Raw genomic sequence first — 26411 nt, 5'->3', positions numbered from 1 at the left:
GTTTCTTTTTGTCTCTCAAGGGTAACAACTAATGTCGATCAGTGAATTTTGAATTCACAATCTGATGATAACTGTTGAATTGGGGGGTGGCAGGTGTGACGGGGAGCGAGGAGGTGGATGCACGTGCTGAGATAAGCAAGATTTATCAAGGGCAAATCCAAAATGAGGGTCGAGACAGTCCAGGGTCAATGAGCCAACACGGATAGATTGGGGACCAGACATGACAAACCAGAATCAAACAAACAACACCAGTACAACCAACACAGCATATAACACCAACAACACAGACAGAGATTCAAACAAAGACCAGTAACCAGACCGGGGAAAACACAGGGCTTAAATACATAAGGGTAACAAGGGACAGGTGCAAACACAGGTGGAGACAATCAGGGGTGGAGTCATGAAACAAGGGGGCAGGACTAGAAAACCAAATCAAACGCAGATGGACAGGACTGGGAGGGGCCAATCGTGACAGTGGGCCGAGTATATAAATACTTGAATTGGAGACACAGATGTGAAAATGGCAGTGTGTTTGAGAGTTTGGGCTCTAACATTAGAGTCTAAAGGCTTTTCTTGAATACCTCCATGATCACGGCCTTCAACTCACTAGCCGTGGTAAAATGTCTTATTCTATATTTCCTTAAAAGTTTTTGAAAGATTTTATTCAGAAATTCTTTCCTTTTATCTGTCTTCAAGATTACAGGTTTTCAGTCTTGTAAAAGTATTTCTTTAAAGGTCTTTGTTGCTCCTGGTGTTTTTTTTGTTTTGTTTTGTTTATTTCCTCAGTGTTTTTACCCTTAAATATTTAGAAAACACATCTATACAAGTTCAAATAAATGCATTTCCATTGTTGTGATCTGCTTAAATTCACCAGGTCTATCTGCCACTGCACGTCTTTTCTGACACCTTTTTAAGTTGACTCTTCTGGCTTTGTGCAGCGTGTAAGTGTCTGAACTTTGTAAAAACTTTTCAATTTCATTTGCAATTTTAACCACAATTTCTCACTTTTGATAAAGGGCTGTCTACCACCCAGACTGCCTTCCACACTGGTTTATGATAGTTCTGTTGTAGGAGTCATGCCGACCTTGCAGATGGGGCAGTTTGAAAGGTTTTTGTGGGGTTTTTTTTATTCATTTTTTGTTTGATGGTTTTTAAATGTTTTTTTTTTAGGTTTTACATCTTTTATTATGTTTTGGTTGTTGATATCTGATCAAGCTATGCCAAACCATTAGTCAAAGGTAAGTTATCTTCAGACTAAATGTGTAAAAATATTCTGTTGTATAAAATGGAAAAGGTTACAACTTTTACTAAAAATATCATGTGTTTTGTACAGTTACACAAACTCACTCCTGAATTACTGCATAGCTTCACCTTCACTCTGAATCAGAGAGGAACAGGTTCAGCAGCGGCGTCCAGAGGTTTGTGCTCTCCAGCTTTTGATGAATTTCTCACCACCAGGCTTGGAGTCTGTGCTGCTGATGGATTTGTGTCTTTCTCCTCCTCAGAAATAACAAGGTGTTAAGGTCTTTGTGGGGGAAACTCCTCTTAGTCCGACCACACGACGCACGTGACAATGTTTGAACAAATCGTGCGGGATCTTCCCCGTGTTTGACCATCATCTTCATCTGAGATGTAGATGATCTCTGCTGATGCAAACACACACACACACACACACACACACACACACACACACACACACACACACACACAGCCACAGCTTTTACAGTTACAGCTAGAATCTGTGTGCAGGCTTGGGTCATTATAAAATTGTAATATTACAATATTTACCTATAGTTTTTATCACAGTATACAAAATTATCACCATGTTATATTAAGAAAAAATGCTATGTTGTTTGCCAAGTTGTACAACTTCACATATGGAAAAAAGTGAGCACTTCTCAAAGTGGTCTATGATGTGTTTGGAACAAAACCCTTCATGTATTGCTAACCGTTGCTAACAGATAGGCCCTGTCTGTTCTCTGCACGTAGACTGAATGTTATAATCATATATATAATTAAAGTGTCACTGTAGGTCGGCCTGTGCTACCCTGAGACCAGGAAGGACACTGGAGGAAGGAGAAATGTCTGCAGCCATTTCATGCTTTATTTTCACACTTTCATACCTGAGTTTACCACTAATATTTATGACTTTGTCAGCTGTTTAAAGGCACCTTCCTTCTGGTAAACTTCACGAGTCTACAAGCACCATCCCAACTCACCATTACAATTATTAGATCAGGGTGTCAAGCTCAGTTCCTGGCAGCCCACAGCTCTGCAGAGATTTGTGTTTTCCTTCTTCTAACAATCTGAATTCCACTCATGAAGGCCTTTCTAATTCGCTGACCAGATGTGTTTAACAGGGACACACACTGATATTGGAATCATATCAGTGATAGCAGATATTTGTTGAGTTCTTGTGGTGATGATAATGATTACATAATGTTTAGAAAAGTCTTTTTGATCATGAAGCCTAAATGTTTTTGTTCGCTTTAACATCTCAGGAGGAAGATCAAATTGAATATTTATCAGTGAGGCTAACTAGCCACTGTTAATTGAACATTAGTCTAGCTACTTGACTTTTATACATGTGAACTGCTTTCATGTCTACTTTATGGACAAAAGATTATAATTTCTGGGAAACTGTAGCCCGTGGCACTAAATAAGGTAGTTAACACTGCTGTGAAAGTTTACAAGAAAAGAGCAAATGAAAAATATATCTAACCTTATTCTAGCTTGTTTGTTAACTTAACAGCTGCTTGAAAGCTAATATGCAATCCTGGAGCCACATTTCTAAGTTCTAAAATACTGTACTTAAACATATCATACAGTTACACTGTAAATAGTGAACAAAGTAATGAACAGTAAGATTATTTTTTCCAGGTAGTAAGAAATAAAGTGATGCTATTTCAGTTTGAGAGATGAGGCAATTGATCTGTAATAGATTAACTAACCCAACACTGCTCACTACTCACTGAGGTAATAAAGATACATTCTGTAGACCAGCTGTTACAGTAAAGATGGTGAGAATCTAAGTGTACATGAGTAACCTGCAACATTTTAACAGCAAACATAGAGCAACAACTAAATTCTTCTTCTATTTGACTGAACTGGGAAATTAAGTCATCATGACTGATGCAGTTCACAGACAGTCCAGCAGGAGGCGGAGCACTCTGATAGTGACCATTTCAGAATCAGAATCAGAATTAAGCTTTATTGGCCAGATGTACACATACAAGGAGTTTGGTTTTGGTTACAGGAGCTCACAGTGCACAGTATCAGACAGACATTTACATGTAGTAAATAAAATAAAATGACATAAACTAACATAAATTAAAACATGCATTCCCCGCGACCCTGAGAGGGAAACGGCTTAGAAAATGTGTGTGGGTGTATGTGTAGAAAACATGCATTCCTACCATCACTCACTCACACACACACACACACACACACACACACACACACACACACACACACACACACTCACACACACACACACAGAGTAAGGTTTCCAGTCATACCTGTAAACCTTACATTGTGCAAAGTATGTGTCTTAAGTTAAAACCGCTGAGTGCAGCAGCAATTAAGGGGTGTATAGCGTCAAAGAAAGGGTGAAGTGAGGTAACAGTCAGATAAGTGGGGTAATAAGGCAGATAAATGAGGTGCTAGAAGAAACACTGATCTGTGACGGTGGTTTCAGAGGATGGAATGTTGAGTGTGATACTATATACTAATGTATTTAGAAGTTCTATTTAAAGTGTAAACAAGCTTGTTTCTTTACAGTCATCTCCAGAATTACTGGCACCCCAATAAAGATAAGATGAGCAAAACACACACACACACAGTGTTACGGTTGGGCCCTCCCAGTCCTGTCCATGTGCGTTTTTGTTGTGGTTCTAGTCCAACCCCTTGTTTTGAAACTCCGCCCCTGATTGTCTGCACCTGACCCTCATTGTCCCTGTGTTACTTTGCCCTTAGTGTTCGTCGGGCTTTGTTTAATGTATCGGTCTTTGTCCGCTGTATTGTGTTTGAACCTGTTTGCTATTTGTGTTTCTTGTCATGTCTGAACCTCAATCTCTCCGTGTTGGCTTTCTGAACTTGGACTGTTATGACTATGACCCTGGATTTGCCCTTACTAAAAGTCGCTTACCTCCGCACATGCTTCCGCCTCATCGCACCCCGTCACACACACACACATATATATATTTATATATATATATATATATATATATATATATATATATATATATATATATATATATATATATATATATATACACTGCTCAAAAAAATAAAGGGAACACTCAAATAACAAATTCCAGATCTGAATGAATGAAATATTCTCCTTCAATACTTTGAACAGAACAAAGTTGAATGTGCTGACAACAAAATCACACAAAAATCAACGGAAATCAAATTTTTTAACCAATGGAGGCCTGGATTTGGAGTCACACAAAATTAAAGTGGAAAAACACAATACAGGCTGATCCAACTTTGATGTAATGTCCTTAAAACAAGTCAAAATGAGGCTCAGTATTGTGTGTGGCCTCCACGTGCCTGTATGACCTCTCTACAAAGCCTCCTGAGGGATCTCCTCCCAGACCTGGACTAAAGCATCCACCAACTCCTGGACAGTCTGTGGTGCAACGTGGCGTTGGTGGATGGAGCGAGACATGATGTCCCAGATGTGCTCAGTCGGATTCAGGTCTGGGAAACGGGTGGGCCAGTCCATAGCTTCAATGCCTTCATCTTGCAGGAACTGCTGACACACTCCAGCCACATGAGGTCTTGCATTGTCCTGCATTAGGAGGAACCCAGGGCCAACCACACCAGCATATGGTCTCACAAGGGGTCTGAGGATCTCATCTTGGTACCTAATGGCAGTCTGGCTACCTCTGGTGAGCACATGGAGGGCTGTGCGGCCCTCCAAAGAAATGCCACCCCACATCATTACTGACCCACTGCCAAACCGGTCATGCTGAAGGATGTACAGGCAACAGATCGCTCTCCACGGCATCTCCAGACTCTGTCACGTCTGTCACATGTGCTCAGTGTGAACCTGCTTTCATCTGTGAAGAGCACAGGGCGCCAGTGGCGAATTTGCCAATCCTGGTGTTCTCTGGCAAATGCCAAGCATCCTGCACGGTGTTGGGCTGTGAGCACAACCCCCATCTGTGGACGTCAGGCCCTCATACCATCCTCAAGGAGTCGGTTTCTAACCGTTTGTGCAGACACATGCACATTAGTGGCCTGCTGGAGGTCATTTTGCAGGGCTCTGGCAGTGCTCCTCATGTTCCTCCTTGCACAAAGGCGGAGGTAGCGGTCCTGCTGCTGGGTTGTTGCCCTCCTACGGCCTCCTCCACGTCTCCTGGTGTACTGGCCTGTCTCCTGGTAGCGCCTCCAGCCTCTGGACGCTACGCTGACAGACACAGCAAACCTTCTTGCCACAGCTTGCATTGATGTGCCATCCTGGATGAGCTGCACTACCTGAGCCACTTGTGTGGGTTGTAGAGTCCGTCTCATGCTACCACGAGTGTGAAAGCACCATCAACATTCAAAAGTGACCAAAACATCAGCCAGAAAGCATCAGTACTGAGAAGTGGTCTGTGGTCCCCACCTGCAGAATCACTCCTTCATTGAGTGTGTCTTGTTAATTGCCAATAATTTCCACCTGTTGTCTGTTCCATTTGAACAACAGCTGTGAAATTGATTGTCAATCAGTGTTGCTTCCTAAGTGGACAGTTTGATTTCACAGAAGTTTGATTTACTTGGAGTTATATTGTGTTGTTTAAGTGTTCCCTTTATTTTTTTTAGCAGTGTATATATATATATATATATATATATATATATATATATATATATATATAAAGAAAGGGTTAGGCTAACCCTAACCCTACAATATGTATGTATGTATGTATCTATCTATCTATCTGCATTATTACACAGTCAATAACAGTAAGAGTCAGAGGGGAAAAAATAGAAAAGAACAAAACCAAACAAAACAGGAAGAGCTCTGAAGTGGAGCTGCTTCACTCAGAGGCAGGAAGCGTATTTGTCTCTGGAGTCTCTTATAGAAACATGCACTTTTACTCACTCCTGAGTTCTTTAATTCTCTTTGTGTTACTCCTCTGTATCTCAGGTAAGATCAATGCTGCATCATTCCTTTATTTGTTCTTCACACTTTCACTGCTGTAAATATACTTTTATTAACCTTGCATTACATGAAGTTGATTCAGTGTAATGAACTTGTTTCAGTCCTTTCGCAATGACATGCATATTGAATTACAAAGATTATAAAACCTTAATTAACAGAAAGGTGTTTAAATAAATCAGTAAAAAGATTGTATTTGATTTAAAACCTCTTTCTGGTGTGGTGCAATTTGTGGATGATACAATTCTGCAGCAGCTGAATTCAGGAAGTTAGTTTTAAAAATAATTTTTCAGTCACTCAAACTTCTCACCTGTTAGAGTTCAATTTTAAGCATTTATTATCATATCACTTGTATTGTTATAGGTAATTGTCTGTTATAAGCCTGTTGCCTAGAAGAACAAAGTTTTATTCATGTTGTGTACAGTTTCACATTTCCACCAGAGAGCTCACCAAAATCCTCACAACCAACATAGTGCAGTGTTTGTTTGTTTTTTTTTTTCTTTTTTGTTTGATATTCCATGTATTAAGCATCATTGGGGTCTTGAAAAGCCTTTTCTGATGATGATGATGATTATTATTATTATCATTGTTATTATTATCATCATTATTATTATACATAGATATATAAATATAACAATTCATATATAAAAATATATTACATGGAGAATCTCTCACTATTCCATGTTTTTATGATGAGAAATACAAATCAAACCGTAAATACTGGTGTAGGGGGTATTACTGGTCCTTCTGTAAAATAGTAGCCTATAAAAACACAAGTGGAAGAACATCAGTCACTGATCATCCAACCCAGAATATGTTTACTGTGGAACTGAACAGCCTCCGAGACTCTGACTCTGGATATTATTGGTGTGCTGTGGAAATTGGTGGGACAGAAACCCCTGATGACAAGGATTATTTATACCTAACAGTCAGTGCAGGTAAGAAGTCTCTCTGTGTGAGGTTCACTGTAACATCACTTGTGATGAAGAAAATGTTTACACCACTCATTCTCTGCCTCTTTATTCAGATCCTGCTGTGTCAGTGATAAACAGCAGAGTGAGTGGTCAGGAAGGGGGCAGCGTCAGTGCCCAGTGTCTCTATAGAGCTGAATATCAGAATAAACAGAAGAACTGGTGCAGATTTAAAGACGGGAGCTGTTTCACAGTGGGGAAGACTACCACATCCCAGAATTCAGCAGTGCTGGTCAGTGATGATGAAAAAGGATCTGTCAGTGTGGAGATGAGGGGTCTGCAGAAGAGTGATGCTGGCTGGTACTGGTTCAGTGCAGGAGATGTGGGGGTTACTGTTCACCTCACTGTCACTGAAAGACCTTCAAGTAAGATCACATGTATCAGAAATACTGTTCATACCTGCTGATCATCAAGCTGTAATGTTGCACCACTCACACCAAATTGTTTCTTCTTTTATTATGTTACCAACAGTTGTGACTACAAGTTTAAGCAGTCAGGAAACCCAGGAAAGTGTAAACACTCCAGGTACAGTCACTCGCGCGCGTCTCATTGGGGCTTGGACGCTGTCCTCATACCACCTGTCAACTTACATTAAATATTTGGGGGGCACAGAGTTTAATGTTACATCCTAATTCACTGACAGACATTTAATTTTTAGGAGAGATGTAGAGGTAAGAGCAGAAATGGTGGATAAATATGTTTAGTTTTTGAATAGTTTATTTTCTTTTAATTATCAAGCAATTATTGTATTATAAAAACTACATATATATAGTTTATATACTAACATTTCATTTGTTTTTGTGTTTGTTATGTTGGTAACAGCTGTGACTGCAGCTTCTGCCAGAGAGAAAACCATCAGTGATGACACTTCAGGTACAATCAACTTCAGAAAGAAATTTTCATTATTCTTGGATGTTTCCTGCCAGCTGTGTGTGTGTGTGTGTGTGTGTGTGTGTGTGTGTGTGTGTGTGTGGACTTGTTTTCCTATTTTCATGGGGACACAACCCTGTTTACACACCAACCAAATGGGGACGCAAAACGTTATGGGGACAAAAACCATGGTCCCCATGAGGGAGACCCCTTAAAACGTGTAGCAGAGGGTATGACTAGGTGCCTCGCGCTTGATTTAGCTAAAGCCCAGGAGGAAGGTTTGGAACCGAAGTGTGTGTGTGAAGCTGTGCTCCACAGCGGCCTCTGTAGTCTGGAGCTGGTTTTGCAAGGGATGGGGCCACGCCCGCTCGCTTAACACACTATGCAAGTCTAATTTATGCAAATCCGCCCTGAGGGGAACACTGCGCATGCGCACTAGTAGGTAAACAGACCTAGCGCTTAAAACGAACATGTTCAGCTGTGAAGGTAATATGAATTCCCACAAAATGTCCAGTTTTTTGGTCTGATAAACATGTATAGTACATTCCTAATGTATATTACAACATAAAATCTATATAGAGTAATTATTAAGTCTAACAGAATTGTTAACTTAATCGTGTTTTATGTGTAATAGTGTTAACATGCTGAGCATTCAGTAAGTCAGTACAGCTACTTATTTTTGTGCAGCAGTAAAGCTAATAATTCGTAAAATGTGAGTTACAGTCATAGTTCTACAGTTTTTCAGAGTATATCCATGCATTTTTGCATTTTTATAACGTGTTTGTAAAGAGTGAAATCAGCTAACGCAGCTGCGCGAGAAAGCCACATTCTGAAGTTTTAAAATGGCGTTGTAGTTTTTTGAAGCTGCTCTCTTGGTCCGTGAACACTACGACAGGAATTCGCCGAAAACTACATTTCCCATCCTGCCTCGCTTCCTCCTGCACGGCTGTGTGGCTAATTGGTGATTTTCTCTGCTTCGTCCAAACGGACAGAAAGGTAAGGAATTCGCTATTTATGCTGGTTTGTGTTTTTTTGTGTGTTTGAAGACGTTTGTTTATCCTTAAGACTCGGGAAAGGACATGGAATTCGGTTCTTAGGCGTTAGTTTCCCGAATGAACGCTGCTAATTAGGCTAGGCTAGGCTAGGCTAGCGGAGCGAGCCGGGCAGGGAGGGGCGGAGGAGCAGCGCTGACAGCTCAGCCTCGGAGCCTCGGAGCGTTCGCTGACAGCTCAGTTACACCGGCGAGTTTGGCGACTATTAAACAGCGTTTTAGACGCTAAACATATTTTTAGACGCACTGCTGTAAGGTAACATCACGTATTCCCTACGCTTCTGTTTCCCCTACACGGGCAAATTTTCCTGTCTGTGTAATAAAAACACTTTGTTGGCATTTGTCACCAATTCATATGAGGCATTATCATATGTCCTTTTCCCCATTAAATCGGTTGGCAAGACCATCTAAGCTGGGTTTGGACTTAAAATCTGTGTGATTAGTGGGCTTTTCCCCGCGGAAATTCATATAATCAGTTCATGTCTGTTTTCATGTAATTACATTTCATAAAACTTCACAGATGAAGTTTCTGTCTTATTTCTTTAAAAGTTGTGGCCCGAATGCGACCAAAGTCAAAGTGCGTATTGGTTGCTAGGCAGATTCTGCAGAGTCCAACCAATCATAAAATCGTGTATGACTTCGGGTATTTCCGCCGTAAGTACTGACAGGCGGAAAGAGCCGAACTCTGTTCGGAGCGCAGCGCTGTTACAGCCTCGCTGCCCGGGTTTCGCCCAGAGTGGGGAGGAGGGGGGAGGGGCAGAGCGCGAGAGAGCGAGCAGAGCAGCGGTGGGGGGAGGGGGTGGGGGGAGGGGAGAGAGCGCAGGGAGAGCAGAGCAGGTCAGCAGTGGGGGGAGGGGAGGGCATGGTGCTGGTGTTGGTTGAGAGGTGGTCCTGCAGACCTGTAGTTCTGAGCACTTTCTGCAGCAGATCAGACAAACAGAACAACATGCTGAGATGTTTTACTGGGGAGCCCTTACATGTTTTAATCAGCTAGTAATTGTGTGAATCTAGTGCCTTTCCTGCACTGCAGGGCTGAAATCAGCTGTTTTTCTTAAAAACGTAGTTTCTGTACATCAGAGTCTCCAGTTTTCTAGAGCTGAAAGAACAAGAGCAGTTAAATTCTGCATGTTGCAGTACTTTTGATTGGCTGTAATAAAACTTAAATCTCAATCTTTAAACCTACTGTTTGCTTTCTCACAGAGAAGTAACGAGTAGGAAAATTTAAGGGAACCCAGGCTGTTAATACTTGCAACAGTGTACATATCCAATACTATTAAAATACTATTATGCATATTACAGTGCTATTAAATTATTATATATAAACAAGAAAGAAATGTTTATTATAAAAGAATATGGCAAATAGGCAAAGTTCCTGTATGACTAGGCCCTCATTGTCACACTGTGATGTCATGTGGTTGCATTGAGATCAGTCCTGTGGTAAATAAGACAATCAACAAGTTTGTCTCCTGAGTAATATCACGTTCTAGCTAAAGTGGGAAAGATATGATATATTGGAGGTAAATGAGAATATTAGCTTCCTGTTCCTCGCTTAGTGGACGAGAGAGAGCATCCATTTGATGTGGAAAACAATAATGGCACACAGTTTCCAAGAGTAACACCAAAGAGAGTCAGCCACCATCCCCGTTAGAACCTGTTCTATCTACTTGTTCCTCAGCAAGTGATCAGGTGACTTTTGGTCATTGACAGGTGTTCCTTAGATATGAAAACAGCCAACTTTGATACGTGTAGCTTTACGATATATAGAATTAGAAAATGAAAGGGCAAAAGTATATCGTGAGCAAGTTTGGAAGTTCCAGAACGTCATATTTTGTCAGTTATGTTTAATGTATGTGATGACTTCACGGAGTCCCCACAATGCAGGCTTTGGTTAAATATGTGTAAATGAGAGAGATGTTGGGAAAATACTGTTAGCTAGCCTAGTGTCCCCACAAGTCACATGGTCACAAAATGTGTTAAGCGTCCTCACAAAGAATGTTTAGGCCTTAATGTGTGTAAGCAGTGAGGAAACACTACATTTGCATATCTCAGTGCATGTTTGAGTTTTGCAAAGTTGTAACATGTCTTCTGCTTTATGTTTGGTCCAATGTAATAGAAGTGTTATGTGTATATGAAGTCTGTCTTTGAATTTCTTGGTTAATTTCTCAATGTACCATATTTGAACAAATCAGGGAGGACACAGTTTCCAAGAGTAACATCAAAGAGAGTCAGCCACCATCCCCGTCAGAACCTGTTCTATCTACTTGTTCCTCAGCAAGTGATCAGGTAAGCCTCTTTTGGTCATTGACAAGTGTTCCTTAGATGTGAAAACAGCCAACTTTGATACGTGTAGCTTTACGATATATAGAATTAGAAAATGAAAGGGCAAAAGTATATCGTGAGCAAGTTTGGAAGTTCTAGAACGGCATATTTTGTCAGTTATGATTGTTGTATGTGATGACTTCACAGAGTCCCCACGATGCAGGCTTTGGTTAAATATGTGTAAATGAGAGAGATGTTGGGAAAATACTCTCAGCTAGGATAGTGTCCCCACAAGTCACATGGTCACAAAATGTGTTAAGCGTCCTCACAAAGAATGTTTAGGCCTTAATGTGTGTAAGCAGTGAGGAAACATTACATTTGCATATCTCAGTGCATGTTTTGAGTTTTACAAAGTTGTAACATGTCTTCTGCTTTATGTTTGGTCCAATGTAATAGAAGTGTTATGTATATAGGAAGTCTGTCTTTGAATTTCTTGGTTAATTTCTCAATGTACCATATTTGAACAGGTCAGGGAGGACACAGTTTCCAAGAGTAACATCAAAGAGAGTCAGCCACCATCCCCGTCAGAACCTGTTCTATCTACTTGTTCCTCAGCAAGTGATCAGGTAAGCCTCTTTTGGTCATTGACAGGTGTTCCTTAGATGTGAAAACAGCCAACTTTGATACATGTTGCTTTACGATATATAGAATTAGAAAATGAAAGGGCAAAAGTATGTCGTGAGCAAGTTTGGAAGTTCCAGAACGTCATATTTTGTCAGTTATGTTTAATGTATGTGATGACTTCACGGAGTCCCCACAATGCAGGCTTTGGTTAAATATGTGTAAATGAGAGAGATGTTGGGAAAATACTGTTAGCTAGCCTAGTGTCCCCACAAGTCACATGGTCACAAAATGTGTTAAGCGTCCTCACAAAGAATGTTTAGGCCTTAATGTGTGTAAGCAGTGAGGAAACATTACATTTGCATATCTCAGTGCATGTTTTGAGTTTTACAAAGTTGTAACATGTCTTCTGCTTTATGTTTGGTCCAATGTAATAGAAGTGTTATGTGTATATGAAGTCTATCTTTGAATTTCTTGGTTAATTTCTCAATGTACCATATTTGAACAAATCAGGGAGGACACAGTTTCCAAGAGTAACATCAAAGAGAATCAGCCACCATCCCCGTCAGAACCTGTTCTATCTACTTGTTCCTCAGCAAGTGATCAGGTAAGCCTCTTTTGGTCATTGACAGGTATTCCTTAGATATGAAAATAGCCAACTTTGATACGTGTAGCTTTATGATATATAGAATTAGAAAATGAAAGGGCAAAAGTATATCGTGAGCAAGTTTGGAAGTTCCAGAACATCATATTTTGTCAGTTATGTTTGTTGTATGTGATGACTTCACGGAGTCCCCACGATGCAGGCTTTGGTTAAATATGTGTAAATGAGAGAGATGTTGGGAAAATACTCTCAGCCAGGATAGTGTCCCCACAAGTCACATGGTCACAAAATGTGTTAAGCGTCCTCACAAAGAATGTTTAGGCCTTAATGTGTGTAAGCAGTGAGGAAACACTACATTTGCATATCTCAGTGCATGTTTGAGTTTTGCAAAGTTGTAACATGTCTTCTGCTTTATGTTTGGTCCAATGTAATAGAAGTGTTATGTGTATATAGGAAGTCTGTCTTTGAATTGTGTCCTGGTCACAAAATGTGTTAAGCGTCCTCACAAAGAATGTTTAGGCCTTAATGTGCATAAGCACTTTGAGTGACAGATGTAAGCATTATAAAGCCTGTCTAAATGTCTGATTTTAATGTTGAAATCTTTTACCTCAGTCTGTAAGTTTTAGAATTCAGTTTCTTAATCTTGTTTACTGATTGTAAATACATTTTTTATGTAATTAAGGACCAATTTTATTCCAACCAAAGATGAAAATCCAGCAGATAATCCAGGTCAATGTCTGGAGCTGAAGATTTCTGATTTGTCTCATTGTGATTCTAAAGTGTCAATATTTTTATACATAAACAGAGAACTTATCTTTAAATTACGTAGCATTTCTTGTACTTTGGTCACACTTGCTGTCTATTTGTACCATATATTTACAGAGGACTGGAAAGAACACAATATCAGAAAACAGTGCTCAAGAGAACTATCAGCTGTTGCAATCAGGACCTGTTCTGTTTGCTTGTTCCTTAGCAAGTGATCAAGTAAGTCTCTTGTGGTCATTCCCAAGTGTTTCTTAGATCTGAAAATTGCCAACAAGGTTGAAATTGAATTTAGCATCTTTACAGTATATGTAGAATTAGAAAATCAAAGGGGAAAAGTATATCTTGAGCTGTGATAATTAGACGGTCATAAAGTGTGTTAGGCGTCCTCAAAGTATTTTTGACCTTGAATTCATTTTTTTTTTAAATTTTTGTATTCACTGTTGTTGAATGGAACTATTGATGTACCTCATTAATGTAAGCTTGTCACAGTTATTACATAAACGCTAAATTTATTTGACATGATCACAATTATGTAAGTCATTAGATTTCACAGTCATTGTTACAAAAAGCAGAATTTGAACTGGGTGCATTGTGGTGAGGAAATAAATATACTTGATGACATTATGAGGCTTATGAAAACAGTTATGACTTAGAGTGAGTAATGTTTGTTTTGGTTAACAGTGCAGCTAGTTCTAAAGTTTTTAGCATGTATGATGGCAAAATTCGTTTTGATGATTTAGTTCTTTGTGGGAAAAACTCTACTCATAATTCTTTTCATAACTTATTAATCTGTAGACACTTGTGAGTATGTATATGCACACAACAGTGTAGTTTATTATTTAGCTACTAAGCAAACACAGGTTAATCAGCTAATTCAGCTACTTTTGGCTTGCATACAGTGAACAATTAAATCATTAATCACTATTATTTGTATGACAAAAGTGATCATGACGGGCCAAGATTTAACCACCTACTTTCTGAAAATCTGTTTAAAGTATGGAGTTGAAGCCTTTTGATTGTTCTCATTCTTGTCTAAAGGATAATATTCTTAAAGGGGTTTTTGTTCAATTGCATAGCATCTCTTCAGTTGTGTACTAATTCATGATTTTGTAAAATTGTACCATATATTTGCAGAGGTCTAAGAAGGACACAATTTCAGAGAGCAGTGCTCAAGAGGACTGTCTGCCATTGCAGTCCAGACCTGCTCTGTCTGCATGTTCCTCAGCAAGTGATAAGGTAAGTCTCTTGTGGTTATTCACAAGTGTTTGTTAGGCATGAAAATCACCAACTCTGAATTTTCTACAAGTGCTTCTTAGGGCACAGTACAGATTTTGCTTACTTTAAGGTCATTTTCATACTTGACTAACTTGTGTGTGTATACTTGTCAGCCTAAGTTATATACTCAATACTGAAATTGTGTAGGATTTTAAGCATACCTTGGGCTTTGCAAAGTATGTTTTATCATTATCTCACATTTTAATTCTAAAATATATAATATTACAGATGACAGAGTAGGACACAGTTTTGCTGTTTTGTCAAAGAGAATCATTAGCCACTGTCATAGTCAAGACTCCTTCTTGCTACCTGTTCTACCTATTCATGTTCAAGTCTCTCGTAGTCATGTACATTTGAACTTTACAGATGAGAAATTCCAATCCTGAGAAGATTGCATGGGTCACCCCTATATCTCATCAGTCAGAGCCTCTGAAGGATCACAGCAACAACAGCAGTTCTGGGCAGGTACATTTCTTTAAAAGTCATTAGTTTTTAAAAGCTTTCTGAAGTTGTAATCAGGACATGGGCTCAGCTGAACTTTTGAATGACAAGAAGTTTCTAATTACAGTATAGCACACTAACAATTCAGAATGAATGAACTTTCATACAATTCTGAGAAGAAATGTTAGAACGTAATATAGGCTCTCATATCAATGCACCTTCCCAGTCTTAGTTGCACAAATGTAACAGGCTGAAGTTAAATCATTCCATACAGTATTAAATCTACCGACAATTTAACTATGTTATGAGCATGCTTCTTTTTTACATTGATTTAACTCTGCAACTCCCTCAACAATGTTGTATGTTTTTCTTCTTTTATTGAAGAGTTCTTCGTCTGGAAATACTGATGACGAGCATGCGCGTGTACCTAAATTAAGAAGGACTAGAAGTATTCTAGTAAGTATTTCATATTCATTCCAATGCAGATAAGTTTCATTAGAATATTAATTCATAGCTTAAAATTTCAATTAATTTATGGGCATGTGCCAGTATAATGTATATGCAGTATATTGCAATGTTAAAGACACACAGTAACGCTATTGTGAACTTCAAAACATTAAAAAAGCTGCAGGCCATAGACACACAACAGCCATTATTTAACAAACTCTCACTGCCACTGCAATGTCGTGCTATGAGCACATGTTAAGGTTATTACACACCAAGCAAGATGAGGGAAAAAATTCACAATATTCAGATGTAGTCAGCAATTTATTATTATTAAAAATTTATTTTTGTTATATCTTCTAATTTCTATGGCAAACTGTGACATAATATAGGATGTTTATCACAATCTGGAATCGTGAAAGGAGAAGTTTTTAACATTTCAGCAGTTAAAATAGAGCTTCATGAAATATTTCGCACACCTCATATCTCCATCAATCTGTGCAAATAAGGTAAAGTAAATGCTCTTTACAGAAAGGGGTAAAAGTTTTGATCTTTAGTTGACTTAATATGATATCTCAGTGGAATTTATGTCTGGGTATTGACTAAGGGGCATTCCATATCTAATTTTCATTTTCTTTAGACGTAAGTATGCTTGATTTTGTATTTTCACCTGTTCTGTTGCTCTTTGATCAAATTGAACACCAGGTTTACTTCTAAACTGATTGGGCTGATATCCTCCTGTGAAATTCTCAAATACACCACTGAATTCCTTTTTGCCAATGCCTCTTGCAGTGAGCCAAGTCATGCCCATACTTTGACACTAGAATCACTGAGACTGAACATGGGTATGATGTTCATTCTGCAGAATGTAGTGACTGTTTTACTAGACATCCTAGATCTTCCATAATTTGTACGTCAGGTAGTATGGCACAAAACTAGAAACAAATTCACAGCTCTTTTCAGAATTGTGTAATTTTATTCTTGTAAAATATTTCTTTGTATATGCATAATAGTTTGGGGCCATCTCCAAACTATTCCCACGAGGTTGGGAGCATGAAACTGTCCAAAATCTTTTGGTCTGCTAAAAGCATTAAGAGTTCCTTTCACTGGAACTAAGGGGCTGAGCCCAACTCCTGAAAACAACCCCACACCACCACTGCCTTTGACGCTTTGCACCACTGCCTTTGACGCTTTGCATTGCACTTGGTGATGTAAGGCTTGGATGCAGCTGCTCGGCCATGGAAACCCATTCCATGAAGCTCTATACGCTGTTCTTGAGCTGATCTGAAGGCCACATGAAGTTTGGAGGTCTGTAGTGATTGACTCTGCAGAAAGTCGGTGACCTCTGCGCACTATGCCCCTCAGCATCCGCTGACCCCGCTCTGTCGTTTTACGTGGCTGACCACTTTGTAGCTGAGTTGCTGTCGTTCCCAGTCGCTTCCACTTTGTTATAATCCCACTGACAGTTGACTGTGGAATATTTAGTAGTGAGGAAATTTCATGACTGGACTTGCTGCACAGGTGGCGTCCGATCACGGTACCACGCTGGAATTCACTGAGCTCCTGAGAGCGACCCATTCTTTCACTAATGTCTGTAGAAGCAGTCTGCAGGCCTAGGGGCTCGGCTTTATACACCTGTGGCCATGGAAGTGATTGGAATACCTGAATTCAATGATTTGGATGGGTGACTGAATACTTTTGGCAATATGGTGTATATTATATTGGAATCCCAATTCAGTAGTCATGTGTCTTTCAGCAATCCATGAAAAAAGTAAATATTCAGAAAATCATGCAGGAGACAAATACTTGTCATATAGGCTTGGTTTATGAATTTGCCTTTTAATTTCTGATGTTCTGATGCATTTCAAAAATTACCCTTGTAATATTGATTTTTAGATGAGAGGGTTTGTTCCTGAAGATTCAGATGAGCTATTTGATTCTACTTTAGACAGTGGAGAGGAGTACGTCCTTGACTCTAGAGATGAAGGGAACAAAAGTAGTTCAGAGAGTAGTACCTCCCGTAAACCAGTGAAATGGAGGTGTCTGTCTTCTGTGGATGAAGCTACCCCCTCTAATCTTGTCCCTCATAGCACATCTTCAGGTGTCATGGGTGTTACAGAGAGAAGCAACCTTGAAGTTATGGATCTAAATAAAAGTCCTGAAGTGATAGAGAATGATGGAGTCTGCAGCAGTTCTGAGCCTGTTAGGACCACATACCTTATCATTATCAAGTACAGATATCTGATAAAGTGGCCGATAGGTGTACACAGCAACACTGCTGTGCCTGTTGCATTGGCATAGGTCAGGGTCACTGGTATGACAAGTAAAATGAAACAGTTGGTATGAAAGCTATGCTGAAAAAAATTCTCTCTTAAAACTGTAGCTGTGGAAACAAAACTCACTAAGCAGCAACAATGGCAGAGCCAGGCAGAACACTATTTCACTGTATTTCCTACCTGATTACATGTCATCAGAAAAACAGGAACATCTTCTAAATTATCTGTCTTTTACATTTTTGCACTGAATTAATTAAAGGAATAGTGTAATCTAGTGTAAATAAAATTGTCATTCAACACAAAATAAAGATATGAAGTTAAATCGCCTAAACCTCATGTTTTAGTGACCACAGTAAACAGATTTTATATAATTTTTTGCCACTGTTCATTGCTTAAACGGACTATATGACACATTTAATTGTTTTTTTTCTTTTCTTGAGGTCTACTTATTACTTGAGTGGTCAAAATCATTTCTACATGACCATTTCCCAACCCAGCCTCTTTCTTTTAAACAAAATTAAACAGGTTTTTGTTTCTATGCCTCTAAGATTGAAATATGATCAGTTATCTCTGTTCAGATTAGATTGTGCTTTGCACCTCATTCAGAAGTGAAAGACTTTTTAGAACCTCAGTGTAAATAGGCAGTAAGCTGAATAGGTTGGTTCCTGTGATGCAGAACCTGAATTCAAAACTGGCTGTTCTTGCAGCATAGTTTCCATATATTATGGAGCCCTGGAGGGGACGGAGGAAAAAAAATAAACTTGAGAGAACATTTTGCAGTTCGTACACACGTTTTTCTTTTATTTGTGGTTACGATTTCTTAAATCGTTCCCTCATTTCTTTTAATCGTGGTCATGTTTCCTTTTTAACTCAACATGCGTTATTTGGTTTTTTGATTTGTGCACAAAGTAATGTAATAGACACAAGCTGCTAATATGTACCTGAGACTGTCTGACTGGTTTTTATATGTTAGAGTGATGAGATAATGAACAGAAATGCTCATTAGGTCTGATTGTGATTTGGGTAGTTAAGGAAAAGTGTAAGTGTTGAGGAAAGTGTAGTTCTCCTTCACAGCAGATGGCCCACGGTGTTTCTGCTCCTGCATCAAGCTGCAGTGTTAGAGACCATCACACAATTACAGGACAAAATAATCAGCATTTCATTTCATTTACATCTAATCCATAGATCTATTAATCTCTCTCACCATTTGACCTCATCCCACATGAACGTTTCTGTGTGTGTTTGAGTTTGTTGAAATGACTCTGATCGTTTCTTCCTGTAATTGTGTGATGATCTCTAACACCACAGCTTGACTTTTCAAGCAACGTGTGAGCTACAGTTAGTAATGGTACACATATGTAATGCATCTGTATAGTATGATTACTGATAAAATGGCCAGACAGTGTTAATACGGGGTACTAAACTGGCAGATCATTTTAAAGCCACAAATTGTCAGAAAATTGATTTTTAACACTCCTAGTATACTTTGTTCTTTTGCTGTTGTTTGTCTTATTAACATTTGTGAGTGATGATTATCAGCGGTTCTTATGCTTGCATCTGAAGTTTTAAATACCAATGTAATGTCCACACAAAATAATTTTAATAATTTCTTGTGAGAGTTCAACAACATGATTGAAACAGTTCAACAAATTCACTATTTACTTAATCACTGTTCTGTGTTTTCCTTTATAATAATATTTATTTCTCATACTTAGGTAAAACACATGCACAGAAAAGAAGAAAAGCTTGGGAAGTGATTGAGATCCAGGCCGTGGAAACACACCTGAAAAACTTTATCAGTTCATGCCGTGTCCCAGGGAAGCTACCTTGCGAACAGTGCAAAAGAGCTGAGCCTTCAGCGCTTAAAAACAGAGATTGGCAGAGTGTCAAATTCTATGTTCACAATTGCGTTGTGGCTTACAAGAGAGATTTGAGCCACAATTTGTATTTTTTTTTTTGTTTATTTCATTTGAAAAACATGTAAATACACTGATAAGGCATAACATTCTGACCACCTGCTCGTTTCTACACACTGTCCACTTTATCAGCTCCACTTACTGTATAGCTGCACTCTGTAGTTCTACAGTTACAGACTGTAGTCCATCTGTTTCTCTGATACTCTGTTACCCTGTTCTTCAGTGGTCAGGACCCCCATGGACCCTCAAAGAGCAGGTACTATTTGGGTGGTGGGTCATTCTCAGCACTGCAGTAACACTGACGTGGTGGTGTTGTGTTACTGTGTGTTGTGCTGGTCTGAGTGGATCAGACACAGAAGCGCTGCTGGAGTTTTTAAACACCTCAGTATCACTGCTGGACTGAGAATAGTCCACCAACCAAAAATATCCAGCCAACAGCGTCCTGTGGGCAGCACCCTGTGGGCAGCATCCTGTGGGCAGCGTCCTGTGACCACTGATGAAGGACTAGAGGATGACCAACACAAACTGTGCAGCAGCAGATGAGCTGTCGTCTCTGACTTTACATCTACAAGGTGGACCGACAAGGTAGGAGTGTCTAATAGAGTGGACAGTGAGTAGACACAGTGTTTAGGGGGCTAACAAAGTATCAGAGAAACAGATGGACTACAGTCTGTAACTGTAGAACTACAAAGTGCAGCTATACAGTAAGTGGAGCTGATAAAATGGACAATGAGCATAGAAACGAGGTGGTCAGAATGTTATATCTGATTGGTGTATACGTGTAAGAGCTGACTTTTCCAAATAAAAAATAAAAAGGTTTTGGCACACAATTCACAATCGCATTGTTGCTTTCATGTGTTCTAAATTTAAAAGGACAAAAATAAGTTCAAGTTTTGTAGAGCAGTGAAAATGGTATATGGGCATGTAGTAGTTCTTTGTCCATTGAAGCTAAAAACTGTCTAAAGCGCTCTAGACTAAATCACAGTGCTATAGACTAGGATTGTGTTATGTGAATACAAAATACATTTATTTGACTGGAAAAAAAAGGAATAATTTGTTAAACCAAGATGGCTGTCTTGTGTATGCACTTAAAGAAACTACAAATATTTTGAGTTACATTTGGAGTTTAATGATTTTAAATGTCCCCCTGATGTTATTTAACTGATCTGTGTGTATGCAAATTCGGTCCCAAGTACCGTCCTCAGGAAGTTATAATAATCACAGAATTTCTGTGTTATGCAAATTTAGTCCCAAGTCCCCATTTGGCAGAATCAGAACACACTGGGAAACTTACTTGGTTAAATCAAAAATCTGAGATGATCTTGGTGTTTCTTAATTTTAATTATACTTGCATGATTTTTTTCATGTCTGTAGGACCACGGGAAAGTGGTGTCCCCGAATAGCATGTCCCTGACTGGTGTCCCCCTTAAGAGATAATTACAAGTATAGGTGTGTGTGTGTGTGTGTGTGTGTGTGTGTGTGTATGTGTGTGTGTGTGTGTGTGTGTAATAATAATAATGATAATAATAAACATTATGTGACTGATAGCTTTCAGAATAAAAATGTCAACATTTGTTACTTTAAATAAAGCAGGAAAAACAAACCCAACATTTACAGTTACAGCAAGAATTTGTGCTACTATATAAATCAGCATATTTAGGGTATTTTTGCTAGACCTTTATGTGATGAGTATCTGACGAATATCCTTAAACTAAGTATCAAGCAATGATATATATAGAGAGATTGTTCAGTTACATTCTGCCTGTGTTAAAACTGTAAGTTTTAAATTCTTGATTATTTTCTCTACAGAGGAAATTACATGTTCTGCCACTGAGAAACCCAAGTGAGTAGAAAATCACAGTAAAAATACTGAAGAGAATGAAAGAGGTCAGTATTGGTGAGTACTTGTGGTGCATTTGGACGTCCTTGTCAGCTCATAGAGCCAGAAAATTGCACATCCGGACAAAGCAGACTTGTGCTGTCATAAAAATGTAATCACAATATTTACCTAATCTTTATTATGGTTCACTAAAATTATCACAATACTGTATTTTGAAAAATGTACATTGATTACCACGAAATACAAGGTGAGGCACAACATACCATGAGAAAAAAAAATTCTTGAAAGTGATCTATGCTGTTTGGAGCAAACCCCTTAATTTATTGCTGCTGCTGACGGGCCCTGTTTACTCCCTGCAGGTAGACTGAATCTTATAATCATTTACACACATTATGATACAGTAATTGAAGTGTCACTGATACACAGCAGTTGTCACAGCAGTTCTGTCTTTCACACAACTGAATGATTCCACAAACGCTGAGATCCTGGAGCCCAATCCCAGAACAAGTTGAGACGGTGTGTGAAATGCCAGTATAAGCATAAAGCAGTGATTAGTAAATTCTGTTGTACAGCATTAAATGAACAGAACACACAAACACAGTATTTGATGTTTTACATTGTGGAATTCATGGCTTTTTTTTGTTTATATCATTTTTACAAATTTGAAGTTTGAACAGGAGCATATTTGTCACTGTGTTACATCACCTTTCCAGTGACCTACTGCATTAGTGCCATGAAGCCAAACACAGAACTATGATCCTCACACTTTTTCATGATTCTTTGTGGAAAACTGTAAACTTCATTAGCACTGTATTTATAAAACTGTAAGCAAATCTTGTTTTCAAAAATGAAATGTTTGTATGTAAAATGGAAGTGATTTACTAATGTGAAGCTATAATAAAGATTAGTCTGTTACAGGGCACTCATTCCTCAAGTGTGCAGTTTTGTGTGTAAGAATGTATGTGTGTGTGTGTGTGTGTGTGTGTGTGTGTGTGTGTGTGTGTGTGTGTGTGTGTGTGTGTGTGTGCGTGTGTGTTTAAATAGGTAAAACTTATAGATAAGATGCAGAACTACAGCTGACCATGTGTATGTGGAAACCCCTTGTGGTTAGAAATGCATATTCCCTAGTAAAACCATCATGAGATGCACAAACTGGTTATCAGCTACTTCAGTATAAGTGACAGAAGGACTGGTGACTATTGAGCTCATTCCCTGTAAAAATGTTTCCTCAGTCAACATGAAAAATCGTTTTTCAGTTGTTTTGACTTTTAATCTACATTTAGAAATTTCATATCATTTTAATTCACATTAGATGTTCAATGCAAACATGAAAAATAAATGAAAATGAAAACATGAAAATGAAAAATACATACAGAGATAAAAAAAATCTAACATTCTTTCCTTGTAGACATTAAAATCTAGAATTAAAAATCTACAAACTAAAGGGAAATTATAATTATTTAATGTTCATATTTAATTTTTACATGTAAAATGAAAAGTTAAGTTAAAGTTAAGTAATACTTATTAGTCCCATAACAGGGGAAGTGAAACACCATACACACACTAGTTAGCACACACACACTAGGGGTCAGTGAGCACACTTGCCCGGAGCGGTGGGCAGCCCCATCCACGGCACCCAAGGAGCAGCTGGGGGGCCCTTCGATCACATACTGTCGGTTTAGGGGATCGAACCAACCACCTTCCAGTCACAAGGCTGGATCCCTAACCTTCAGCCCAGGAATAATAACTTAAACTCAGTCATGTACTGTTGGCGCTGGGGAATGAACCCGGCAACCTTCCGGTCACAGGGCCAGTTCCCTAACCTCCAGCCCACAAATGCCCAATCATATATACGCTATAAACATGTAATGTCACAACAAATATCTCAACAAAACATTTGTGACAGCAAATGTTCCACTGACACCAGTAAATGAGTCAAGACATGTTTGGTGCCTAAATTTTGCTTCTTTAGTTTAGCACTGGAGTCTAACATTGCTAACAAACACAAAGTCAACAGTCAGTTTTTATTCACGAGTGTCAATCTTGAGGTTTTGACCTGAAGATTATGTTAAACAACTGAAACAGAATCACAAATGTAGTGTGTGGTGTGCATGCATGCAAAGAGGAGCTGGATTTTGTAGGGTATTCAAAATTCAGCACACCTGTAAAGTGCATGCCTACAGCATTTAGCTACAGAAGGAGATTTTTGCATTTTTGGTGCTCACAGTAAGTTCACAGTAAGTTTTTTATTATTTTTTTTACACGTTCACATCTAGGGGTACGGTTGTCCTGATTGTTTTGAGATGGAGGGGTAGGGTGAAGCGTCTTGGTTTATTTGAGATCAGTGGTGGACAGTAACTGAGTGAATGTAATTAGTTACTATACTGATGTAAATTAAAAACACTTCTTTAAATCCCTAAACTAAAACATCTCATATAATACAGAATAGAAGTATATGTAAACTTCAATAAGGCCTAAGAACATTGGAGTAAGTGCCCTAAAATAACCTCAGTAGGGCGCAAGAGAGGAAACAGATACCTTATAAGGAGTGAATGAACTCATGAACTTCTCAGTGCCAAGTAAGTAACACTTGTTAGGGAGAGATTGAACTTGTGAACTTTTCAAGGCCAAAGTGGCCGGAGTGGAAAAGTACTGACAGTCTTCTCAAACAACGTTTTTTAAAAAAATAACTTAGAGCGGGTTTGGAGATAATGGTTCTACTATTGAATATGATAAGTCAGCAATTTATGTATAAAAGTAATTAATTTGGATATAATGGTGGTTTTGTGAACTCAGGAGATGACAAAAAGAGAGGGTATAAAACATGTGTACAAATTCTGTATTTTTGGGTGCGTCATCCAACGGCCTTTGGAAAACATTCTCCGTGCTCAAGAAATAAAGGACCTGCACTTCTGAATTCTGAAGAGTCTTCTCGTATTTCTCAGTCTTCTCGTATTTCTTAGTTCGATCGATTCTCTTTATTTTCTTTTAACAAATAAATTGAATTCGTTTTATTTTACAAATCAGAAATAATACTTAGGCTTGGTGGTCAAACAAGTGTCGAGCGATGACAATACTTAAGTAGTTTATTTTTCTGTATCTGTAATTTACTTAAGTATTTCCATTTTGGGTGACTTTTTACTTTCACTCCACTACATTTCAAAGTCAAATATCTCACTTTTTACTCCACTACAGAAATCTGTCGTTCCTTTAGTTTTTTCTGTGTATAAAAACGTAACATGTCAAAACAAAAGAAGTGCAAAGCAAGAGCACCAATGATGGAACTAACCTTACCTGTAAATAGACCACAGTACAGAAATATGTACACATATGCAGTCGTGACTGGCATGTTTCTTTTTTTCTGAATCAATACAAACACTTTCATTTTATAGTAAATTTGTTTAGGGTTAGTTTAAGTTTATGAGCAGAGGCCTACAGATCAATATAGCAAAGGAAAACTTATTTGTGATCCTGAGTTTAAAGACAGTTTTTATTCAACTTGTAACTAATTTACAAAGTAATCTTAAACTGAAACTTTGCTTGTGTGTAAAAGTGATTTTAGAGCCACTCGGTTCTCCCTGATTGGAACTGTTTACCTTCAGTGTTTTGTGCTTATGATCATTTTAATAGACACCAGCGTCACTAATTAATGACATTCTATTAAAAGACTGAATTACCAAGAGAGACACTGGAGGATTTTCACCTAAAATGAGTTCATGAAGCAAGTCTTGTTGCAAAAATGCTAACAGTACATACTTAAGTACTTAAGTACATTTGAAGCCAAATACTTTTGTACTTTTACTCAAGTTGAGTTCTAGAGTAAGGAATTCTACTCTAATATTTTACCTTGGGTATCTCTACTTTAACTCAAGTACATGATTTGTGTACTTCGTCCACCTCTGTTTGAGATCTTAACACTGTTACAATAACATACCTATGTTCTGTCTTTCCAGGTTCTCGACAGGAAACCAGACAGCTCATCTGGTTCCGAACAGAGAATGAGCAGCGTTTTCTAAAATCTAAAATTGCTGAAAAAAGTGCTGCAACTGTTGCGGCCTTACAATAGCCACATTTACATGCAGCCTGATAATCCATTAATAATATGGATTATAATATGGAATATAATAGCTCAATCAGAATAGAATACGTTAATGTAAATCAGAATAGGCTAATCTGATTGAGGCCATTCAGAATACAATTTCTATCCGATTGAACGAGGTGGGTAAACCTCTAAATAATCTGTTAGATAGAAGAATAATAGTCATGTAAACGCTGAATCCGATTACACTCCAGACCGAATGGAACGTGTAAGTAGGTTCTGTGCATGTGCGGCGCGTCGTAGCAAAAGGTTTATAGCGGAGCTGAAACTGGTCTGCAGAGGAGACGAGGTTTATACTCTGAGCTTTAAAACACGGCGGTGGGATGGACGTCCAGCTTATGTGCCTCAGAATACAACGTCTTCCTCTCCGCCTCCTTTATAAGTACATGTGAAGGGCGTTTTTCTGAGCCTGTGATTTGTCTTTACACTCATCTTGTATTTGTTATATTGTTATATTAATGTTACGTACTGTTACATAACATTAATTTACGTACTGTTAAGCTCTCTTTTCCTCTGTTAACGCGTGTGTGTTCTGTTGAGGGCCTCTCTCGCCCCCTCCTTCAAGAGAGGGAGCTAATGTATAGAACAGCATGCCAATGGGATGAGAGCAGTAGTTCCCTATGGGTATCTGTTTGTGTTAGAGTAAACTTTTCCAGAAATGGGAATGTATGGATGTGTGTGTGTCTCTAACCATGTTATGTATGTGCGTCCATTCAGCATATAAGAGCAGAGGCAGCTTGGACGAGGGGGATCCCACATTCGGCCTTCGGGACTCTCACAGGGCTTTAACACTATCTTATTAATTTGAAATAAAGTTGTTCATGTTTAAAT

General features: G+C 38.6%; 1 protein-coding gene and 1 long non-coding RNA gene across 2 annotated transcripts in view; both read left to right on the top strand.

Moving 5' to 3' along the window:
- Positions 1–26411, top strand: part of LOC108417526 (polymeric immunoglobulin receptor-like) — a 148320-nt gene that overhangs the window by 622 nt on the left and 121287 nt on the right. The window contains exons 2-4 of the mRNA XM_037531237.1: positions 6814–7086; positions 7176–7484; positions 7591–7644. Of these exons, the coding sequence (XP_037387134.1) occupies positions 6814–7086; positions 7176–7484; positions 7591–7644 (636 nt within the window). The remainder of the gene's footprint in view (positions 1–6813; positions 7087–7175; positions 7485–7590; positions 7645–26411) is intronic.
- LOC108414154 lies at positions 8617–19461 on the top strand. The gene is made up of 9 exons (XR_005129118.1): positions 8617–8985; positions 11230–11323; positions 11827–11925; positions 12434–12527; positions 13407–13508; positions 14424–14525; positions 14931–15029; positions 15390–15461; positions 19441–19461. It is a non-coding gene; the product is annotated as an uncharacterized LOC108414154 (long non-coding RNA).

The sequence above is a fragment of the Pygocentrus nattereri genome, chromosome 19 (genome assembly GCF_015220715.1).
Source record: "Pygocentrus nattereri isolate fPygNat1 chromosome 19, fPygNat1.pri, whole genome shotgun sequence".
NCBI lineage: Eukaryota > Metazoa > Chordata > Actinopteri > Characiformes > Serrasalmidae > Pygocentrus > Pygocentrus nattereri.
Note: the sequence above shows the minus strand (reverse complement) of the source record. Positions and strands in the feature narration are given on the sequence as shown.